This window comes from Scomber japonicus, chromosome 14, assembly GCF_027409825.1.
Source record: "Scomber japonicus isolate fScoJap1 chromosome 14, fScoJap1.pri, whole genome shotgun sequence".
In the NCBI taxonomy this organism is placed as follows: Eukaryota; Metazoa; Chordata; class Actinopteri; order Scombriformes; family Scombridae; genus Scomber; species Scomber japonicus.
Genome location: NC_070591.1, coordinates 25,575,226 through 25,595,231, shown reverse-complemented (window position 1 = coordinate 25,595,231; position 20,006 = coordinate 25,575,226). Strand labels below are relative to the sequence as shown.

The following is a 20,006-nucleotide window of genomic DNA, read 5'->3' as shown; positions in this document are numbered from 1 at the left end:
TTTAAAAAAAAGAGATGGTAGGATTTTGGGCCTACTGAGCATCCGGTCACATGTTGGCTTAATGCAAACAATAGATTTAAATGCTGAGACCTTGATGATGTAAAAAGGGGGAGGGAGCATGGCGGCAAGCAATTGGTGAGTGTCTGTGAGATGTTCCTGCTTAATCCAGTTTTCAGATTGAGAATTCAATCCTGCTCTACAGTTTACAATATGTAAAATAACATTTGCAATACATGACCTTTGACCCTCCTACAGACCCCTGTTTAGATACTCACACAAACCACTAAATAAAGAACTCCCTGACGCCATTCTACACCTAAAAAAAGACCAAAAATGAGCGTGGGTTTGACTCAAGCATGCTAATGCTGATAGCAATACAATCGTCGGTAGTTATCGAATGAAATGGGACAATATGAGTATGATAATGGGCCAATAAATCATTGTTTCCTGGGAGCTGAGACAAGTTTATAATAAAATATTGTTCAGGCACATTCCACTGTTGATAATACCAGGCTGAGCTAAAAGGCTTAATCCAGACGATTTATGAATAAGCGGAGGTTGTCTTATTGCTAACAAGAGACGCAGCTATTTCTCCCTCAGTGTATCATTATAAAGTTACAGTGAACACATCAAATAAACAGCAACATCTCTGTCTAATCCTATAGGCCGGGATTTGTTTAGTTAATACTAAGACCCTTTTGACCCATTTCTGTCACCTCTTGCATGTCAGCGCCCACTCAAGTCTCCCGAACAAAACACTGGTGCACGACGGCACCCACCAAGTATACATGATAAAACAGATAATCTACAGAAACTCAGCTCCCAGAGCACTCACAGGCAGCATTGCTTCAAACAATGAAGAACCAGGGGAATTAATCCTTGAGGGAAATGGAGAACAATGGCTAAGTGGATTACTTGAAGGGTTTCATTTGAAAATATATTCCAGTGTTGAGGACAAAATAAAGACATAGCAATCATTCTGGAAATTGCAACGATAAGATTATTGTATTTTACAAGATTATTGCATACAGCCGTGTTCCATCTTAGACAAATACCTCTTAAACAGACAGTAATTTAAATCACCCTCCACAAATTTTAAAAGAATGTGTGTAAATAGCTTTATCACAATGAAAGACGTTTCTACGAACCCATCAGTAATCGCTTCCTAAATACCTAAAGTAATGTTCTATTAATAACTATCTGTAAGCCGCCACACATCGCACAATAAGCATGGGGCCTTACAGCATGGCATTCCTCCCTCAGCATAGAGTTGACTCTGTTGGAAATGTGTCACAGGTCTGGTGTAATGTGTTAATATATTGCAGCCCACGCTATCTGAAAAGTTAAAAGAGCAACTAAAAGCATTTACTATACAGCAGACTGCAGAAAAACAACCAGTTCAAATTAACTCACCCTAATGGAAGTCAGGAGTCGTGCATGAAAACAAAGGCACGCGTTCTTAAGCTCTCGTTAAAAGCACAGAACCAAACAGAAAAGTTCAACTTTCTGTCTGGCTAAATCCCAACATCACCGCGCTCTGCAATATTGTTACCAATAGAAACTGAGCAGTGGATGGCCTGACCCTTCGCTCAGTGTGAGGCCTGTAATACGACAAGAATAATTAGTGTAAAGTACTGACCTTATATACAAAAAACTCGCTCCTCTTCGTTATTGCTGGTATCTCCTAAATAAACGGCCTCTTAGTTTGTAGTCCGTGTTCAGTGTTTGCCCCCTTTGTTTTCAGTTATCCACAGAGTGGACAGATGGCTCCCTGTGCCCTCAGACCGGCTGGAGCGGAGGCTGGCTTTGCTATTAGTCCCTCAGCTTAGCCCAAGATAAGCCCCTATGCAGGGCAAGTGAACCCGCATCTCTTGCCTAATTCTCCCTGTCACAGCCACCAAAGAGGCGTTCCTCTGCACGGAGCTCCACAAGCTGAAGAGGCCTGGGTGCAGGGCAAAGAGGCTCTTTCTGCTGGACACTGTCCAGCACAGATAGAGCAGGCTACAGTTACAGTCACCACAACTCACACACACACACACACACACACACACACAGAAAAAAAAAGAAAAAAATTGGGAAGTTCAAGCCTTTTGCAGTCAAAAACACACACACAGAGACACCGAAGAGAACCTTTGTTAACCAATGTTGCTGTGTGACTAACAACTCTGCATGACTGCTGTGTTCTTCATTAGATTTTCAGAGAGCTTCCTGTCTGCACAAGGCTGGATTTTCTCTAAAAATAAACCTCCCTGTATGAAATCAGTGCTTTGTACAAGAAACCCGACTAATTGAGGGCTGGGAAGGACAATGTGGCATTTGAGGTATTTAGTGATGTTAAGCACAATGTCTTCATGGGGTGCTTCTCCCCCCTCTCTGCCATGCCCTCCCCCACCAAGCCCCTTTGGCCTCGTAATGAGGCCATACTGGATACAATACAGCCCTTCTGCACAGAAAAATGTATTCAGCTGAGCTTCAAAATTGTGAAGGAAATGAATCAGTGAAGCATAAGTGGCATATTTAATTACTATTCAGTGCGTTGCACGGAGACAATGATGGCCGCTGTGAGCCTCATGGCTCCCTATCAGACATCTGAGCAGACCACATTACATTCACTTCTCAACAGCCATTTCAATACCACTGCTAAGTTGTATTTCTATGATTAAAAGGGTTGAATGTCTTCATGGGAAGTGAAAGATGAAGATGCATTAAAGTGATGGGACGTTAGGACAAGATAAATTAGGAGTAGAGGTTAAAGGGGTCAATCAAAGTTCATGAAAGTATTACAATGAAAAACCCAAAATGGTGTCTTTTTATATTTAAACTGTAAACTGAAAGTGAACCACGACAAAGCTACTAAAGCTATCAATTGCATGGTGTCTGACAAAGAATGTGACAGTTATTTCTATCCTTTTCATAGACCATGAGATGATCAGGGGTTTCATGCCTATCACTTGTGACTAATTTCTCCTCCTTCTTGTACCTCGCGTGTCAATGAGATTACAGAGTCAGGGATTATATGTAGTGGGATTACTGAGACTTGTTGGTGTAATCAGTTACAGTTACTGACAGAGCAGATTTCAATCTGCCTGGAAAAACTGAGCGGAAACCGGGCTATAGCTGATAAATTATATACACACACGCGCTCATACATCATTGTCTGTGCCTATCTATAATAAGACTTTCCAAGGTCTGGTAGCTCAATATAAAGAAAAAGAAAAAAATGTGAATGAATCAATATTCTTAATAACATTTTGAATGTGAGCCACTTGTGACTAATTTATTCCTTCATGTAGCCTGTGTGTCAGTAAGGATAAGAGTCAGGGATTATATGTAACGGCATTACTGTTATGTGATTACTGAGACTGGTTAATATAATCATTATAGACATACTGTGTATGTTTTAGTGAAAGCGGGGCAGATTTCAAATAGCCTGAATAAATGAGGGGGAGGGGGTGGGGGTGATATCATTTTAACTTTAATAAATGGCTTTTATGTATAAATATAATATTCACATGGTGCTTTCATTTTTCATTCGTTATTTGTGTGATAATAAAACACTTCAGATTTGGTTGCCTGACATATATCAGCATTAATTAAAGTTATATACAGTAAATAGTGTGTGTGTTAATATGCAAAACGCCTGCTTCATGTAGAATGTCAAACATGTTTTACAAAAACCAGGGTCTTCTTACTGTAAGGAGACAAAATTAATATATGCAATAGATGGAATTTCCCTTTTTGTGTATATATGCAATACTTGTCTTTGACATTTCAGATTAAATAATTGATAACATTTGTCATTATTGTTGTTTAAATCGTGTAGCTTCCTTCACCTTTATAGAAAACATATCCTAGAGCATTTCATCTTTGAGTATTTTGCTCACAACTCTTCATTATCCCCATTTCCAGTGTACTATACAAAGTGATAACTAGTCATATTGTTATAACACTTAAAGATCCCCTTCGGACATGTTTCAAGATTTATTTTTTTACTTTTATTAAACATTCAACACTAAAATTGCAATGATCACTCTCTCATTAAAGTCAAAAAGTAGTTCATAGCCTTTGTGAATATATGTGTAAAACCGTATATTTAACCCTCATCCTACCAACATATTTAATATACAAAGTCCCCTGGGACCCCAGGAATAAACTACTGTGAGTAATAATCATTATGCAAAACGTTAATTTATTTCTTCTCAAAACATTATTAGTTATGTAATTAATGTCATCTTGAATGGAAACATTATTATTATAAATTATTATATTAAGGAAGCCACAGCTAATTTGCATTTTGTATGCATTAGCGTGTCATACTTTGAATTAGGACCCATGGCAAACATGAACTTGATAAATAGTTCAATCTATTACACATAAGCAGAATTGGGTGCTTTTGACTGGGACTCCAAAACATAAACAGTAAACAAAGTCATGAAGTCATTAGGAACAAATGAATTGACCAAGTCATGACAAATTGAAATGATAGAATAAAACACAGTTTGTGAGACAGACTGAGTATACTTCTGGGGTCTGCAGGTACCCCAGTCAGTAATCTGAGGTTGACATAAATCCATAGGGGGGATTAGGGTAATGTGGGACATTGACTAATGTGGTGCAACTAAGCTCCAGTGCATTTATCTCTTTTTCTATTCAATTATTTTATATGCCTACTGTGTACGATATATTCTTTAACCTAAAAATTGTAGGCCTACTAAATTAAATGACCAAATATGCACATATCAGAATGTTTTGGCAGATTAGGCTGCTTTATATAAATAAACTATGTCTAAACCATAAAATCACTGTCCCAGTTTAGAAAAGCCAAAAAACTGTCTTCTGATTCAACAAGAAAACATCTTTCATAATGATATTAGGTGTTGATATCATGAATTAGATTCATATGTAAATAGGGTAAACAAATCAGAATAGGAAAAATTGTCCCATATTACTCTATAAGTCCATATAGGAAACCATGTAAAATGTCCATCGTGCACGAGGTCTGCTTTCTCCATATGATCCTGAAGGTAAAACAGCCTAAGTGTAATTGTAACTTGAATGAAGTTGTGAAGTTGTGGGTGGAGACAGTGAAATTCTGCTGAAACTTCTGTCACATGTGTTAGGACAGCTCATGCCGACAAAAATAAAGTTTGTGTGGATGAAACGGAAGTCACGACTTTAGGTGAAAGCTCAGCCGGACTTTAGACCCAGAACATGTCAGTGATTAGATCCCCGCAGCTGTCTGATCTGTGTGGACCAGCTGTTAAACTTACTCTATAGCTTTAACGCTACTCAAAGCGACCGATGGATTTCCACAAACTCTGCACTTTTGAAACTTTTAAAGAGTGTTGGAGTCACTATGGCTACGGAGACGACTTTCAAGACGTGATAGAGCAGGAGTTCACACGAACTAAAGGTAATAACGGTAGTCAGTGGTGATCAGGACAGGAAAGGTCAGCTGACACTTACATGGCTACTCTTGTTATTGTAAACAGGAATATCATATTTGGATCATGCAGCAGCTACACTCTACCCGGAGTCTCTGGTGAGAGACTACTGCCTGGACATTACAAGGAACGTGTACGGTAAGAGAAGTAGCACAAAAAGCCTCTGCAATGGTTTTTTTCTTTTAGCTTTTGTTATTCTGCCATTTGTATGTTATGCTTTTTCCCATTAGGAAACCCTCACAGCCACAGCCCCAGCAGCAGATTGACACATGACACTGTGGAGAGGGTCAGATACAGGTAAAGTCTATTCATGCCTTAAGAAATCTATATAAAAGCCCCTGTGACTCCTTTTAAATGGTGCTTTCGGGATCAAATGAGTAAAAAACAGAACATTTTCTTACAGGGTATTGCAACATTTTAACACCACCCCTGAGGAATACTCTGTGATTTTCACTTCTGGTTGCACAGCCGCTCTCAAATTAGTGGCTGAGAGCTTTCCCTGGAGGCCACAGACTGAGAGCGAAGCGGGGAGTCGTTTCGCCTACCTCACAGACAGCCATACCTCTGTAGTTGGCATAAGAGGACTGACGACTGGCCGCGGGGCTGTCACCCTGCCCGTCTCCCCACAGGAAGTGGAAAACAAGGCAAAGGTTGAAACTCAAGGTGAAGATGTTATTTGCCACACGCCGCACCTCTTCTGCTACCCTGCACAGAGCAACTTCTCTGGGAGGAAGTATCCCCTTAGCCATGTGAAAGGCATCCGGGCGAGACACCTTTACCCAGCGTGTGACCACCAAGGATGCTGGTTTGTGCTGCTTGATGCAGCCTCTCATGTCAGCTGTGCCCCTTTAAACCTACAAGACTGCCCCGCTGATTTCATTCCCATCTCCTTCTACAAGATGTTTGGCTTCCCTACAGGTCTGGGGGCCCTTCTTGTCCGTAACAACACAGCAGGCATACTAAAAAAGACTTATTTTGGAGGAGGCACAGCAGCAGCTTACCTTTCTGGAGAAGATTATTATGTGCAGGCGGCAAACCTTTCTGACAGGTACAGTACTGTGCACGCCTGCCAAAATCTTGGTATTCTTTGAAAGCTCTCAGTCTCTCTGTAGTTGCTGCATCCTTATTCTAAAACATATTCTTTATCTCCTTGATAAAGATTTGAAGATGGCACTGTCTCTTTCTTGGATATCATCGCTCTGAATCATGGTTTTGAAGCCCTTTACAAAATCACAGGTACTGCAAAAGAAAGAGCCTGTTGATTGAGTGAAAAATACATAGCAGCATCACGACAATCAGCTGTAGAATCACATTAACAACAGCCATGTCTTTATCCCATTTCTGCTTTCAGGGGGCATGCACAATATCCAGCAGCACACATTTGGCTTGGCACGCTACACTTACATGCTGCTGTCAAGTCTTTGCCATGGCAACGGGCGACCAGTGGCTCAGATATACACCGAAGGCCAGTTTGAGAGTCCAAGCACACAAGGTGCAATCTTAAACTTCAACCTCACGAATTCTCAAGGACAGATAATTGGATATTCTCAGGTGCAGTCAATAAATAGGATTTCTATCTCATAACAGCTTAATTATAACATATTTATGCATGGGCAGTGTTGGTGAATATTATAACCATTCCTCTCAATTTCCCTCTCCCTCAGGTGGATAGAATGGCAAGTCTGTACAATATTCACATGCGCACAGGTTGCTTCTGCAACACCGGGGCCTGTCAGTCCTTTCTCGGGATCACCGACCACCAGATGAGGAGAAACCTGCAGGTGATAGTTCAAGGAAAGGAAAAAAATGTCAAATTCTGTTAAAGGCATGTGTTGGTTGAATAAAAGATCTTTTTTTTCTCTTCGAGGCTGGACACATATGTGGAGACAGCATCGACCTGGTGGACGGCCAGCCGACCGGATCTGTTCGTGTATCATTTGGCTACATGTCGACATTTGAAGACTGCCGAAGGTTCTTGAACTTTGTTGCCGACTGCTTCGTAGAGAAACCGGTGACGGTAGACCAAGTTAGATTGAAAAGACTGAAAATAGCTGCAGGACCTCAGGATTCAAATCACGATCCTGCAATCAAAATCACTAATGGAGAAATACATATAGTAGAGGAGAAGGAGAAACTCACAGAAGCATCACTGAAGGGATTTGGAAACATAGATTTAAAAAACAGCCACGGGGAGGCTTATACTCTGACCAACATCTACATATATCCTATCAAATCATGTGGAGCATATGAGGTTTGAGCACATCCCAACTCTATCTTTCATTGGCTTTCCTCTGTCTCTACTATCTCTCCCCCCCCCCCCCCCCCTATGTTTTGATTTAACTTTGTACTACTCTTCATGCAGGTCCATGACTGGCCTGTGGGTCCTCTGGGTTTACTGTATGACAGAGGCTGGATGGTGGTGAATGGAAACGGTGTGTGCCTGAATCAGAAGAGAGAACCACGTTTATGCCTCATTCGCCCACAAGTCCATTTGCCCTCAAACAAATTGCTCCTGCAGGCATCAGGTCAGACATTCTGTTGGTGGCTCACTGAAAATGATACTCTGCTTAACCAAAAAAAAAAAATTCAATCATTTGGATTTTCACCTGTGTATTCTCTTTGTTTGAGTTTCTTTTTTCTCCATCGCCCTGTAGGGATGGATACCATTTCGGTTCCGCTTGACGACAACTCTCAAATGCACAGAAGCTATCGGGTGTGTCAGAGTAAAGTTTGTGGTGACAGGTGGGCTGGCAATTTTCAGACATCTGAAAGGAGCAGCTGGAGGAAATAGTGTGACACATGTCATTTGTTCCATATTTTTCACTCATATAAAAGCTTTTCTCTCACTGCATTGTTCGAAACGGTGTCTTTCTACAAGAAACGGGCATTGCAAGGGCCTCCCTCTTGCAATATCCTCCAAAATTCCAGTTATTTACCTCTATTTTTTATGGAAAAACAAAGAATGAGCAAGAGCTGATATTAATCTCCTCTGACAGATACCCGCATGACGAGTCACAAGTTAAAAAAAGCTATTCTTCCAGTGATTCTTGGATTAGATGTCGTACCAAATAGTAAGCAGCATCAAACTGTGTAGATTTCCCCTGGGGCTTCCTGAATATAATCCTCCTCCTACCCCCAGGGTGGAGACTGTTGACTGCGGGGATGAGGCTGCATCATGGCTTTTAGAGTTCCTTGGACAGCCCTGCCGCCTGATAAGACAAAGTCCTGATTTCACCCGAGACATGAAGAAAAGGCCCAGCGGAGGTAACTATAGAAGTATTTTACCTGTTCTGTCTGGCTCTTATCCCCATCCCCAGGATTTATCTGTTACACTGTGCATAAGTAATACATTTCTCACTGTTACTGCTCTGTGTTGTGGCTCTGACCTTGTACTCCCCTCTGCTAGAATTTTGGCAATTTAGAAATTGTAACTTTTTCCTGCTTTTGCAAGTTTATTCTGTGTATATACAGGGGGTATCAGATGATTCATTGGTCAAACATTTAAGATTTTGTTATAGGTTTCTAGACTATATTTTCACCCCATGGTCAGTACAACTCCAACAACAACTCATTCCAACATAGGGCAACCTGCTAAGAATAAGTAAAGGTAAACAATAAATAACTGTAAAAGTTAGGAATATACGCTCTTTCACATACTGTAAATATAGTAGTACCAGTCTTCTCTTGAGGAGCTATATCAAAAATGACCCCAGGTAGTTAACAGCCACTATTAAGTTGAATTATGGGAAATGTAGGATCCTGTGTTTTTTGAAGCTTGGCCTCTGCCGCTTTGCTTTTAACTATTCTTTTTCTGTCTGTCACAAATCCCCAAAGACATTCTGACACGTATTCCCTTAGAAAGGTTCAAGCCCCAAAAACTACCAGATTCTACATTTCCCATAGCGCAACATGCTCACATCTTTCTATCACCATGTCCCCAGTTGGTAATGCAGGCTTTCTGTTAGATATCTGTAGTCCCCAGACTCAAGTGCAGATAATCCATCAAGGTTCTTTTTTTTTTTCAAACATTTGGAAAAGCTTCCTCTAGATCCAGAGAACAAACTCAATACATTGATAACAAGGTCCTTTTAGTAGCTGGTCTGGAGAGTTCGATGGTATCTTCCTCAGCAGATGGAGCGCACCTAGTTATCGTAGAATTAGATGTTCAGTATAGAAGTTTAGATTGATGCTACTGTATAAAATTACACATTCAGTGATTTAGGATTCTATTCATATCACCTGCCCACAATTCATTGTGAGAGCACATTTTGATCATATTGAGAAATTGTATTAAAGTCATACATTGTATTTGGTGAATTTCAGTATTCAGACTCATACAGGTTGTTTAAACCAGAGATCAGTGAGGTCGCCCGAAATTGAATAAATCATGGTGTAATATGTCTTTCCCTTCTAGCTGCTATCTCCACTTCCCTCTCCCTGGTGAATGAAGCTCAGTATCTCATGATCAACCGTGCCAGCGTGGAGCTCATTCAGAAACTAATGAGCAGCAGGTTTCAACACATTATGACTTATTCAAAATATGAAATGCTCCCAGTAAAAAAAAACATTGGGATGCATCATCGCCTGTACATCTACATTACAGCTGATAGTTCACGTAGCGAGGCAAAATAACATGCAATTTCCACGTTTCCTTTTCTCAGGCAGGACTATTCTGAGGGCGAGCAGCCTCTTGACACACAGAATGTCATTAGCCGCTTCCGAGCCAATTTAGTCATCGCTGGGGGTGAACCATTTGAGGAAGATAATTGGTCGCACTTGATTATTGGCACCACTCGATTCGTGGTGAGCTGACACTCTGAGATAAATGATGAAATCTTCAAATGTGCGTAAAGCGTATTTTTCCTAAATAAATGCGCTTCCCTGCGTGATTAACCCAAAGGTCGCGGGTCAGTGCAGACGGTGCCAGATGGTCGGAGTAGACCAGGACACTGGGACCAAAACAAAGGAGCCACTTATGTCCCTGTCTGCCTACCGCAATGGGAAGGTCAGTCAAAAACAACTACTGCTCCATCATTAACATGCTAAATGTGTGTTTGTGTGTGTTTTTTTCTCTTTATTTATTATTTTCTGAATTTTTAGGTGACTTTTGGTTTGTACCTGACCCATCAGCTACCAGAGGGCTCCACCCCAGCCATTTTCCTCTCCGCTGGTTCCCTTATACTGCCAGAGCCACGCAGATCTTAAAGTGCTCATCTGCAACATCCTCTTTTATATATTTTGTTGACATCTTGGGTCTTAAAGCAGTCATTTCTGCGCTGTACGTCTTAAAAATGACCTGTCAAACACTGAAGAGTTTCTATAGACACTGCTCTTTTCTTTCCCTGTGTGGTCCTGATGTCTTTTCATGTCTGGCCATTCAGATCTCATTCTGTCAAAGTCAGTTTTGATGGGAAATGAATGAGATTTTTGTATGTTTTTCCCAGCGGTTAGGTTCTTAAAATGCATGCAATAAAGTAAATGTGAAGCCCTAATTGCATGACACATTTATAACTTGAATGTGTTAGTGTTATTTGAGGCAAAACATGTCCGTCTTGATGCAATAATCTCTGCTCATGATACCCTCCCAGACAGTTATTCCTCTGTTTACTCCCGCGGAGGTTTATATTGCTATTTATTCCAAACACACCGCTGTTGCTGCTGCCAGAAATCTAAAACATATTGCTCCCTGTGAATGAATAACCTACCAGATACAGAGCCCATGCTTATATATCTGTAAGTATACGCTCAGAATAGTGCTGTGTTGGCCATTCAATTCATTCCCAAGAAGAGTAACAATGTGATATAAAGAGGATAGGATATTTGTATTGCCTGAGAGATAGGAATGTCACATATCTTGACCACCATTTGAAGTCTGAGATGCTCAGGGTGACATGCTTTTACGTAAACCACGTACGCTCAACTGATCTGTCAAGGTCTGGCTGTTCAATGCCCCTTTATACTGCTCACCAATGTGAAGGTACACAAATGGGCTGCTGCTGTGTGTCCCAAGGTTTAGTATCGCTTGTGGCATGTTGGTCAGTATGTGTCTGAGTCTGCTCACATGCCCGCCGGTTGTAAGAGCAGCAAAAACTGTGCCCAGTATGTAGACAGGTGGCGAATGAAAAACACTGATAATGATTGTTGCTAAAAAAAGGTTTGTAATTGCTATTTTTTTAATCAGATATTTAGAAGTGACATGATAGCCTATAGAAGTGACATTTCACTTTCTATTATAGCATGGACGTAATTTTTTTTTTTTTGGGGGGGGGGGGGGGGGGGGGGGCAGGAGGGACATGTCCCCTGCACTTTTTCAAAAGGCAGTTTTGGTCCCAATTGGCAACACTGATATCCCCTGCCACCTCAGTACTCGAGCCAGTTGTGTCCCCCCCACCCTCTGACATCAAAATTCCGTCCATGTATTATAGTATATGTGTTTTATTTATTCATATTTTACCATGGGCTTCTGTAATAGACTGAAGTAAAGAACAGAGGTGTAATTTAAATATTTAACTGACAGTAGACTTCCAACAGTAACAGTTAACTGAGGCACAACTGTGTGCTGTGTGGCTTTAAACATATTCAGCTTTGATACTGCCCAGTTTTATGATTTTGTGTAATAAAAACATCTATTTTACTTTTCAAAAGTCTGATTTTTGTGTCAAATAATATCCAGTGGCAGCTCAAAAGCCGTTTTATTGGTCAACGTCTGAGGCTGGTTGACTGGAGACAGTGTCCAACCGTGTTCAACGGTTATAACTGCATTTAAGGTGGCATCGTTTTAGACGTGTTGTGATTAGTAATTAAATCATATCTAAACGGGTGCTACCTTAAAAACTCAGAGTACTTCCCCTCCGTCCCGGATGAATTGTACTTTGGTCAAACTTCAGTTAGCCAACCAGTAATAAGTTTCAAACTGTTTCAACAAGCCTGGCGTTAAAAATACACCGACGTGTTTTAGTTGTTAAACATTACTAACGCTACACGATGAGGAAAAGAGTTGACACACAGGAGAATTCATCCTTCGCTGCCAGCGACGTTCAGGGGACAGCCAGAGTCCAGCGGAAGCAGAGGGCACCGTGAGTTAGCTAGCTTAATTTCCCTTAGTAGTTAACCTTTCTCATCTGTCATACAGCAATAGTTCAATTAACTTTATATGGCAATGACATCTGTACATGATAGAACATTACCTCTGATTTTCTGGTTGAAGAAGTTAAATTGTTGGCTGTGATTGATTATTGCCTGTCACAACCAATATAATATTCAGTATAATGAATGATTAACAGTTCAACCTCTATGACACTATTTTCTTTTCTTTCTTTTTTTATGAGGTAAAAAAGACTTCACCCCATTTTTTGGGAGCTTGGGGGTCCCCAATAATGTATCCATCATAACATTTGTAAACCCCCCCACCAGGTTGTTGCCTCAGGGCAGCAGTGTACTGTGAGGAAGCTGAAACAAACAACCAGGTTTCCCACAGTACATATAATGCTGGAAAACAAACATTTTGACAAACATCAGCCAGACATGGTTTCAATCAATCACAATGTGAAGCTTTAATGTTAAAACATCAAACAAACGTGTGAGTGGGTGGGTGGAGGGATTAGCATATGTGTGTAGGTATATGTGAGTGTGTGGGGTAAGCATACAACAATATCTTCTAGTATATCATCACCATCTTCATCCATAGACTCAGCCTCATTATCAACACACACACACACACACACACACACACACACACACACACACACACACACACACACACACGTTACTCTGCTGAGTGACCCCTGACCTCATAACTGGAATAAACAGAAAAGTAATTGACTTTGGTGGTAATAACTATGCATCCCAGTACATCTCCATGCATGATATTGCCCTGACAAGAGTGGTCCAACTGTACAATGTTGCCCTGAGGCAATTCATGAAAAAGCATTGCTTTAATATATTAAAATGAAAATAAAATATGTTTCTATACCATCAAATATAGTTTTTTACATACTAATGCTGATACATATTTTTATATAAAGTTATTTGAATTTAAACATATCATAGTTAGCTTACCAATTGCTGGCAGTGTGTCACATATAACTTTCCTCACCCTCAAACAAAAGGTCAAACCCACTTTAGCCCCTAATTTCACTGGACAGATACGTCTTATGATATTGTTGTTTTTTCTAAATAAAAATGCATAGGGTCGCTATGAGGTCCCAAAAGGGCAACACCACGCAATATGTATATATATATATATATATATATATATATATATATATATATATATATATATATGTATATGTAATAACACAAGTTTACATGTGACACTTATAAACTAGTAGTGACACTTATAACTAGTAGTGACGAAAATCAACAGATGACACTATACCTGTACTTACTTATGATTTGATAGAATAAACTTCAACCAGCAGAATACAAAAGACATTTGAAAAAGGAGCCATCAAAGACTTATCACCCATCCATAAACTCAAAGGACTCTATGTCGCCCCTCATCTCCTTTTACTGTTGTACTATAGTTCAACCCGTCCTGCTCTGCCGCTCCACCTGTCTCTTCAACATGCTCTCTGTCACAAACCAGGTCAAACTCTCAGACATAACCAATACTGCTGCCAAAGATAATAGGTCTCCCCACATCCAGCCTCCCAGAGCTCAATTGTAAGTCCATCACACACATTTCAAATACAACAGCACAGGACATCATGTACCCAGTCGATCATCACATCACTGTACTGCCCTCTGGATGCTGGTACGGGTCCCTGAGGTGCAAAAGCCTTAAAAAAACCCAAAAACATTTGAGCAAAATATGCATCAAATAAGGATAAAAATATGACAGATGTGCATGTATTCAACAGGTCTACTGAGTGCAAAGGAGAAGAAAAGTAAAATGTATGTAATATTATGGAAATTTAGCACGTTTTGAGGAAATGCTGTGGACAATCGCATGCATCTAATAACCTTAATTAAGTACACCATATTTTTCTTGGAAAGAGATAACAGCTGTGTGTGTTATTCCCCAAAATACTGTAAAAATAAGCAGAATAAAACGTGCCCTTCCTGCTCCTTGTGTCAAATCACAGTCGTGCATTCATGGACATTTTCTCGAGACGATTTGGAAGCGAGGGAGTGAAGTAAAAGTGCGAACTCTGGACAGATGAAGCGACAGCCTGATGGCTGTTGGAATAATGACTTTCCTTATGTTTCCCTCGAGCGGCGTGGTAGAAATCAGTCTTTGACTAAAAGGCCTCTTCTGGCTGATTAGAGTGTTAATGGAGGGGGTGGGATGTATTGTCCATTAACTGGCAATAGTCTGAATAGCATTCTCTTCTCTGCTATTGCCTCGAGGGAGTTAAGACTGACTCCGATGACAGCCTGCTCCTTGATTAGATTATTCAATTCTTCTCGCCCGTATTAATGTTTCCATATTAATGTTTCCATATTAATGCTGCAGACACAGACTGGAAGGACATGTGCAGAGCAGCTCTGTACATGCCAGTGTGTACATCTGTTGCACAAATGTCCCCATCCCTCCAGGAGCAGCCGCCATCAGGGCAAGGGGGGGTCAGAGCGCTCTTTTTTTGCCTTCATGGAGCTTCAGGTGGTTCATTTTGCACCTCTCGATTAGCCACCACACCATCATATTCATCATTCTCTCCCCTTGATGCACAACTCACAATCTGCAACAGAAGTTAGTTGTAAAATGGTTGAATTGGGTCTGGGAGTTTGAGCTCATCTGAAGACGGGATTTAAAGTCTATAGCAATCAATAATAATTACTGTTAAATGAACAGATGGCATTGCATTGTGTTCCTAAATAACACCACTGGGTATACTCCTTATATTCTGCTTCTGTTTTTGCCCACTAACGTAGAAATTACAATTTAACAAGTACAGGAGACCAACAATAATACCCTTCAGATGATCAGTACTTACATGTTTGTGTTTAATCTCTCTCTCTTTTTCTCTGTCTCTTCTCAGGTCCCGATGGTCACTAAAGAGAGGCTTATTCGCCATACTCATTATCTTCATTTTGGCGCCTTTCACACTGAAGATACTCCCTGAATTAATCCAGCACCTTGTGTACACTCAAAGAAGTAGGTGAATTCCCTGTATGTCCTTTGAAAGTGGTGTAAAGCTTAAAAACACCTACAAAAAAACAGCCCACTTTGCTTCTTCTTTTCAGTCAGTGTGCCGTTCTTTGTTGACCTCAGCCAACCCTCTGATCAATCCCTAAATCACACCATCAACATGTACTTAACATCAGACGAAGGAATCTCCCTGGGTGTATGGTGAGCATAAGCCGAGTCCAGTGTGTTCTTTTTTTTCCTGTTTTCTAGCACGGATATAAAAAGGCCATCATAGAATAGGTCCGCTGATTTTTAATGACCCAATTAACAGCTGTGTCTCCGAGCTAATGTATATTGTTTTGAACTGTTCAAGGCACACTGTCCCTGAAAGTCAGTGGAAGGAGGCACAAGGGAAGGACTTGGCTTGGTACCAGAACACTTTAAGCAATGGAAGTCCAATTTTCATCTATCTGCACGGGAACACGGGCACAAGGTATGATAAATAATGCATCTGGTTTATAGCTGGATTGTGAACCTTCAGCACAGGTATACTTTTTTGTTGTTGTTTTGTTGTTTATTGGCATTTTTATTGTTTGTGAATCATTTCGACAGAGCGGCTCCTCATCGTGTGGGAGTGGCAAAGGTGAGTGATCACCAGCGCCAACGTTTTCATCTTTCTGAGGTCTAATATAGATATGAAAGTCTTATTAGCCATTCTGATGACAAATATGCGTTATGTGTCAACAGGTATTGAGTGCGCTCGGTTACCACGTGCTGGTGCCCGACTACAGAGGTAGGCCCAAATGATGATTTATGACTCCTCTTTGAAACATATTGTCCGCCTCTCTTCTTCTTCGCCTGCTCATTGATTTCAATTTTCAGCTCTCTAACATTGATTTAATATCATTTGCAGCCATATGATCAATGTAGTGCAATGCAGGTGTGCTTGATGAGTTGCTTGTTATTAGTCAGTGAAAAGACAACACTTGGTCTAGACTCCAGTGCAGGTTTTCCTCTGAGTGACTGCCCCCTTGTGGCAGTGAAGTGTATCAGTGAGCAGAGGTTGATGTGAGGATTTCTGGCAGGGTTTGGAGATTCCACCGGGGAGCCGACTGAAGCTGGGCTGAGCACTGATGCCCTCTACTTGTTCAAGTGGGTCAAACAACGCAGCGGAAGAAGCCTGGTGGTCATCTGGGGACACTCTCTTGGCACTGGGTCAGTAGGGATAGTATTTTATCAGCAGTGTTTCACAGCTGCTCTTTAAATGACTGAATCACTGTTGTAATAACTGTTTGGTAAATGCATTACATGCAAATTTGCACTATTGTAATATTAAACTTTAGACTTTGAAGTAACTGTCTGCAACATTTTCCACATAAGCTTTCAGCAATTCTGTCTAATTAATGTAATAGAGCAGTGACTCAGCCTGTGCGGCTTATAGCAAGGAGCTCAATGCATATAAACACAAAATATACATAAATGTATACATAAAACATGTTGAACTCAGAAGAATGACCCTGGAAGAGACAACTAAGAACCAAAGAAGTCTCTAAAGTAGTAATAGCACAGTACTTTCATGCTTCATTAAATGAAAGTGTACTTTATTTAAATTGAGGCTGGTCAAGTCCACGCTTTGGAAGGATGACATTTGCATATATACACAGAAAATAAAGCGTGTATCAGTGAAGGACCTTGATTTAAACTGCGTACAGATTTCACCACATTCAGTGCAGCTATGTCAAGCATGTCACAAATTGAATGCAAAATAGGAATAAAAATAGTTTGAGCTATGCTGGTAGGAGGGAAAGTAGAACATCTTAACATCTAACAAATCGGCCAAATAAATCACTTCACCTACACAGTCATTTGAATAGTTGCAGTTATCTACTTTTCTTTTTTGTTCTTTCACAGTACAGTATGCAGTAGACTAGAGCTGCACTGATAAGTTGATTTATTGATAAGTCTATTGATAGAAAATGAATAGGCAACTGTTTTAACCCTTTGTAGGTCTGCTCAACCGTTTGGTAGAGGTCACTTTGTGCCATATCTGGTCCAAACCAAAAACTTGTACACAAACAGAATGAGTCTCTAACATTTTTTTAAAAGAAAAGTTTGGAACAAATGAGGTCTGAATGAGGTCTGTGAAGGTTAGGGTCAATGAGAATGTTTATGTTTTATGTTGTCATGGCCTCAAAAAAGTAAGAAAAGCAAAACAAATTATTTTTTTAAATAGTACTTTCTTGGTGTGACCTACAGAGGGTTAATAATCAAATCATTTTAATGTGTTTTTAAGCAATAATACAAACTATTTGCTGATTCCAGCTTCTCAAATACAACAATTTGTTGCTTTTCTTTGTCATGCATAACAGTAAGCTGAATATATTTGTGTTGTGGACTGTTGGTGATGGAGACATTTGGGCTGTGGGAAAATATAACAGCCATTTTTCAATATTTACTGACATTTCATAGACAACATGATTAATAAAGAAAATGATCGGCGGATTAAGCGGTGAGGAAAATAATCATTAGTTGCAGCGCTATAATATACAGTTACACCAAACAAATCTGACAGTGACATGAGCATTTTAAGTGAAATCCACTGCACACTCATGTTGGAAATGATTGGTTGAAAACTACAACAGTAATCCTGCCATCATTAGGAACAGTTAAAGATGAAAGCTTTAATTTACTATGATATACAAATGAGAGTAACTCAGTCTTCTCTTCATGATTCTGTGCAGAGTGGCCACTAACATTGCAGTCAAACTGCTCAAGCAAGGTAGGTTGTATACTAAGGTGAATACAAATAAGTAAAATAATTCCAAGATATCACTGTGATCATGTTTTCATTGTGACAGGTTTATTTACTCTACTTTTCAGATGTGCTCTTAGATGGTGTGATGCTGGAGGGTGCATTCAATAGTGCTCGACAGCACATTCCAGTCAACCCTTTTTCTTGGGTAGACTCATCTAACATACTTACCATCATTTGCACATTTCACGTGTGTGCTACCACATTACACATAAACTCACTATCTTTTATTTTCTTTCTTTTTAAAAGTATTACTGGACATTTCCAGGCTATGGGTACTTTTTCCCTGAGCCATGGGCCAATAACAAGGTTGTCTTTCCTACTGAGGAAAAGTAAGTTGAAATGAGATTCATACATAGAGACAGTGCACAACAGCTGATTATTCTGTGATGCATAATATCCCACACTGAATATAAAAAGTAAAATGCAATGACTCACAGTTGTTGTTTTTCTTTAGTTTAAAGAAAATGAGAAGTCCGATACTTTTCCTTCACGCAGAGGACGATCACTTAGTTCCCATTCAAGTTGCTCAGCAGGTATGACTGGTAGAACTCATCTAATACAATTTAAACTCAATTGATATTCTACTTGAAGCTAAAAGTGATTAAGCTGCTTAATGAAGGTGATGTTTTGCTTTAGGCAGACTGAACTTGTCTTTGCTTTTCTCTCCCAGATGTACGAGGTAGCAGCAAGCGCCCAGAATGCTGAGCGAGTCAAGCTGGTGTCGTTTGACGGCTCTCTTGGGTATCTGCACAACGGCTTATACAGAGACCCCCACCTGCCCGACATCATAAAGTGAGAAAACATTTCACTGATAATGCTTATATATAAGTGTTTATACTATATGGCTTGACAAATCTGTGTTTGTTTTATATGGTTTCTCCTCTATAGGAAGTTTGTGCAGTCATTGTGAAGTGGGAACAACGCCTAAAGCAGAAAAACCTCGCCACAGTTCAGACACAGAACACCGGTTTAATATCATTGCACTCTGTGTTCAAATGTTTTTCTTTGTTTACTGCAACATTGTTGATTGGTTCATACATTTTGGATTTTACTGTAGATGTATAAGTTTATTGTGTCAATTCAAAATGGCTGTGTCAGTTCATTATTTTAAGAATGAATGTAAAATAGTTCAGGGACACAGATATTCACTTTGATTTAAGATCAGTTACAATTGTTTAATTTGAAATTGATTTGGTAATTTCTGATTTATTTTAAATCTATGTGTAATTTATTCTGAATTATCAGAACTGAAGATAACGTTGCCTTTGGAAACGTCATTGGGTCGAGACATTTTACGATAGGTGCCCTCTACTGGGCATTGATGTGTGATGATAAGACTCATCTCTAATAATACTGGATTATCAGCTTGGCATGTCTGTGTGTTGGTGACGTTTTGTCATAATAACAAGCAGATGTTTTATTACAGGAAAAAACATTATTTCTATTGGACCAAAGAATGTAATTTTTATATTAGTTTTAAGAATCTCTTGTTATGTGTCATTGTCATTTAATTTAATCAAAAAGCAGTCTGTTGCATTTATATATTATATGTATAACACTACTTAACCTGTCATTATTTTATTATTTAACATACCAGCAGCATTGTTTAAAGTCTGTTTTAAGAATCTATTCATCTGTAAGGATTCTTCTATCATCTCAAGAGTCAGTGATTACT

General features: G+C 39.8%; 2 protein-coding genes across 2 annotated transcripts; both read left to right on the top strand.

Annotated features, from left to right (window-relative positions):
- Positions 1-5,192: 5,192 nt before the first annotated feature.
- Positions 5,193-11,674, top strand: mocos (molybdenum cofactor sulfurase). The gene is made up of 15 exons (XM_053333273.1): positions 5,193-5,413; positions 5,493-5,582; positions 5,675-5,741; positions 5,848-6,492; positions 6,604-6,680; positions 6,796-6,995; positions 7,109-7,225; positions 7,312-7,695; positions 7,807-7,969; positions 8,099-8,186; positions 8,584-8,708; positions 9,859-9,955; positions 10,106-10,247; positions 10,345-10,449; positions 10,545-11,674. Exons 1-15 carry the CDS (start codon positions 5,302-5,304, stop codon positions 10,647-10,649), a joined length of 2,517 nt encoding a protein of 838 aa, XP_053189248.1. The 5' UTR covers positions 5,193-5,301; the 3' UTR covers positions 10,650-11,674.
- A 644-nt stretch (positions 11,675-12,318) lies between these two features.
- si:ch211-117n7.7 (Monoacylglycerol lipase ABHD12-like) lies at positions 12,319-19,938 on the top strand. The gene is made up of 13 exons (XM_053333251.1): positions 12,319-12,520; positions 15,428-15,543; positions 15,633-15,738; positions 15,890-16,009; positions 16,129-16,159; positions 16,264-16,309; positions 16,602-16,731; positions 18,258-18,295; positions 18,397-18,476; positions 18,578-18,660; positions 18,786-18,864; positions 19,002-19,123; positions 19,220-19,938. Exons 1-13 carry the CDS (start codon positions 12,429-12,431, stop codon positions 19,239-19,241), a joined length of 1,065 nt encoding a protein of 354 aa, XP_053189226.1. The 5' UTR covers positions 12,319-12,428; the 3' UTR covers positions 19,242-19,938.
- The last annotated feature ends 68 nt before the right edge of the window (positions 19,939-20,006 follow it).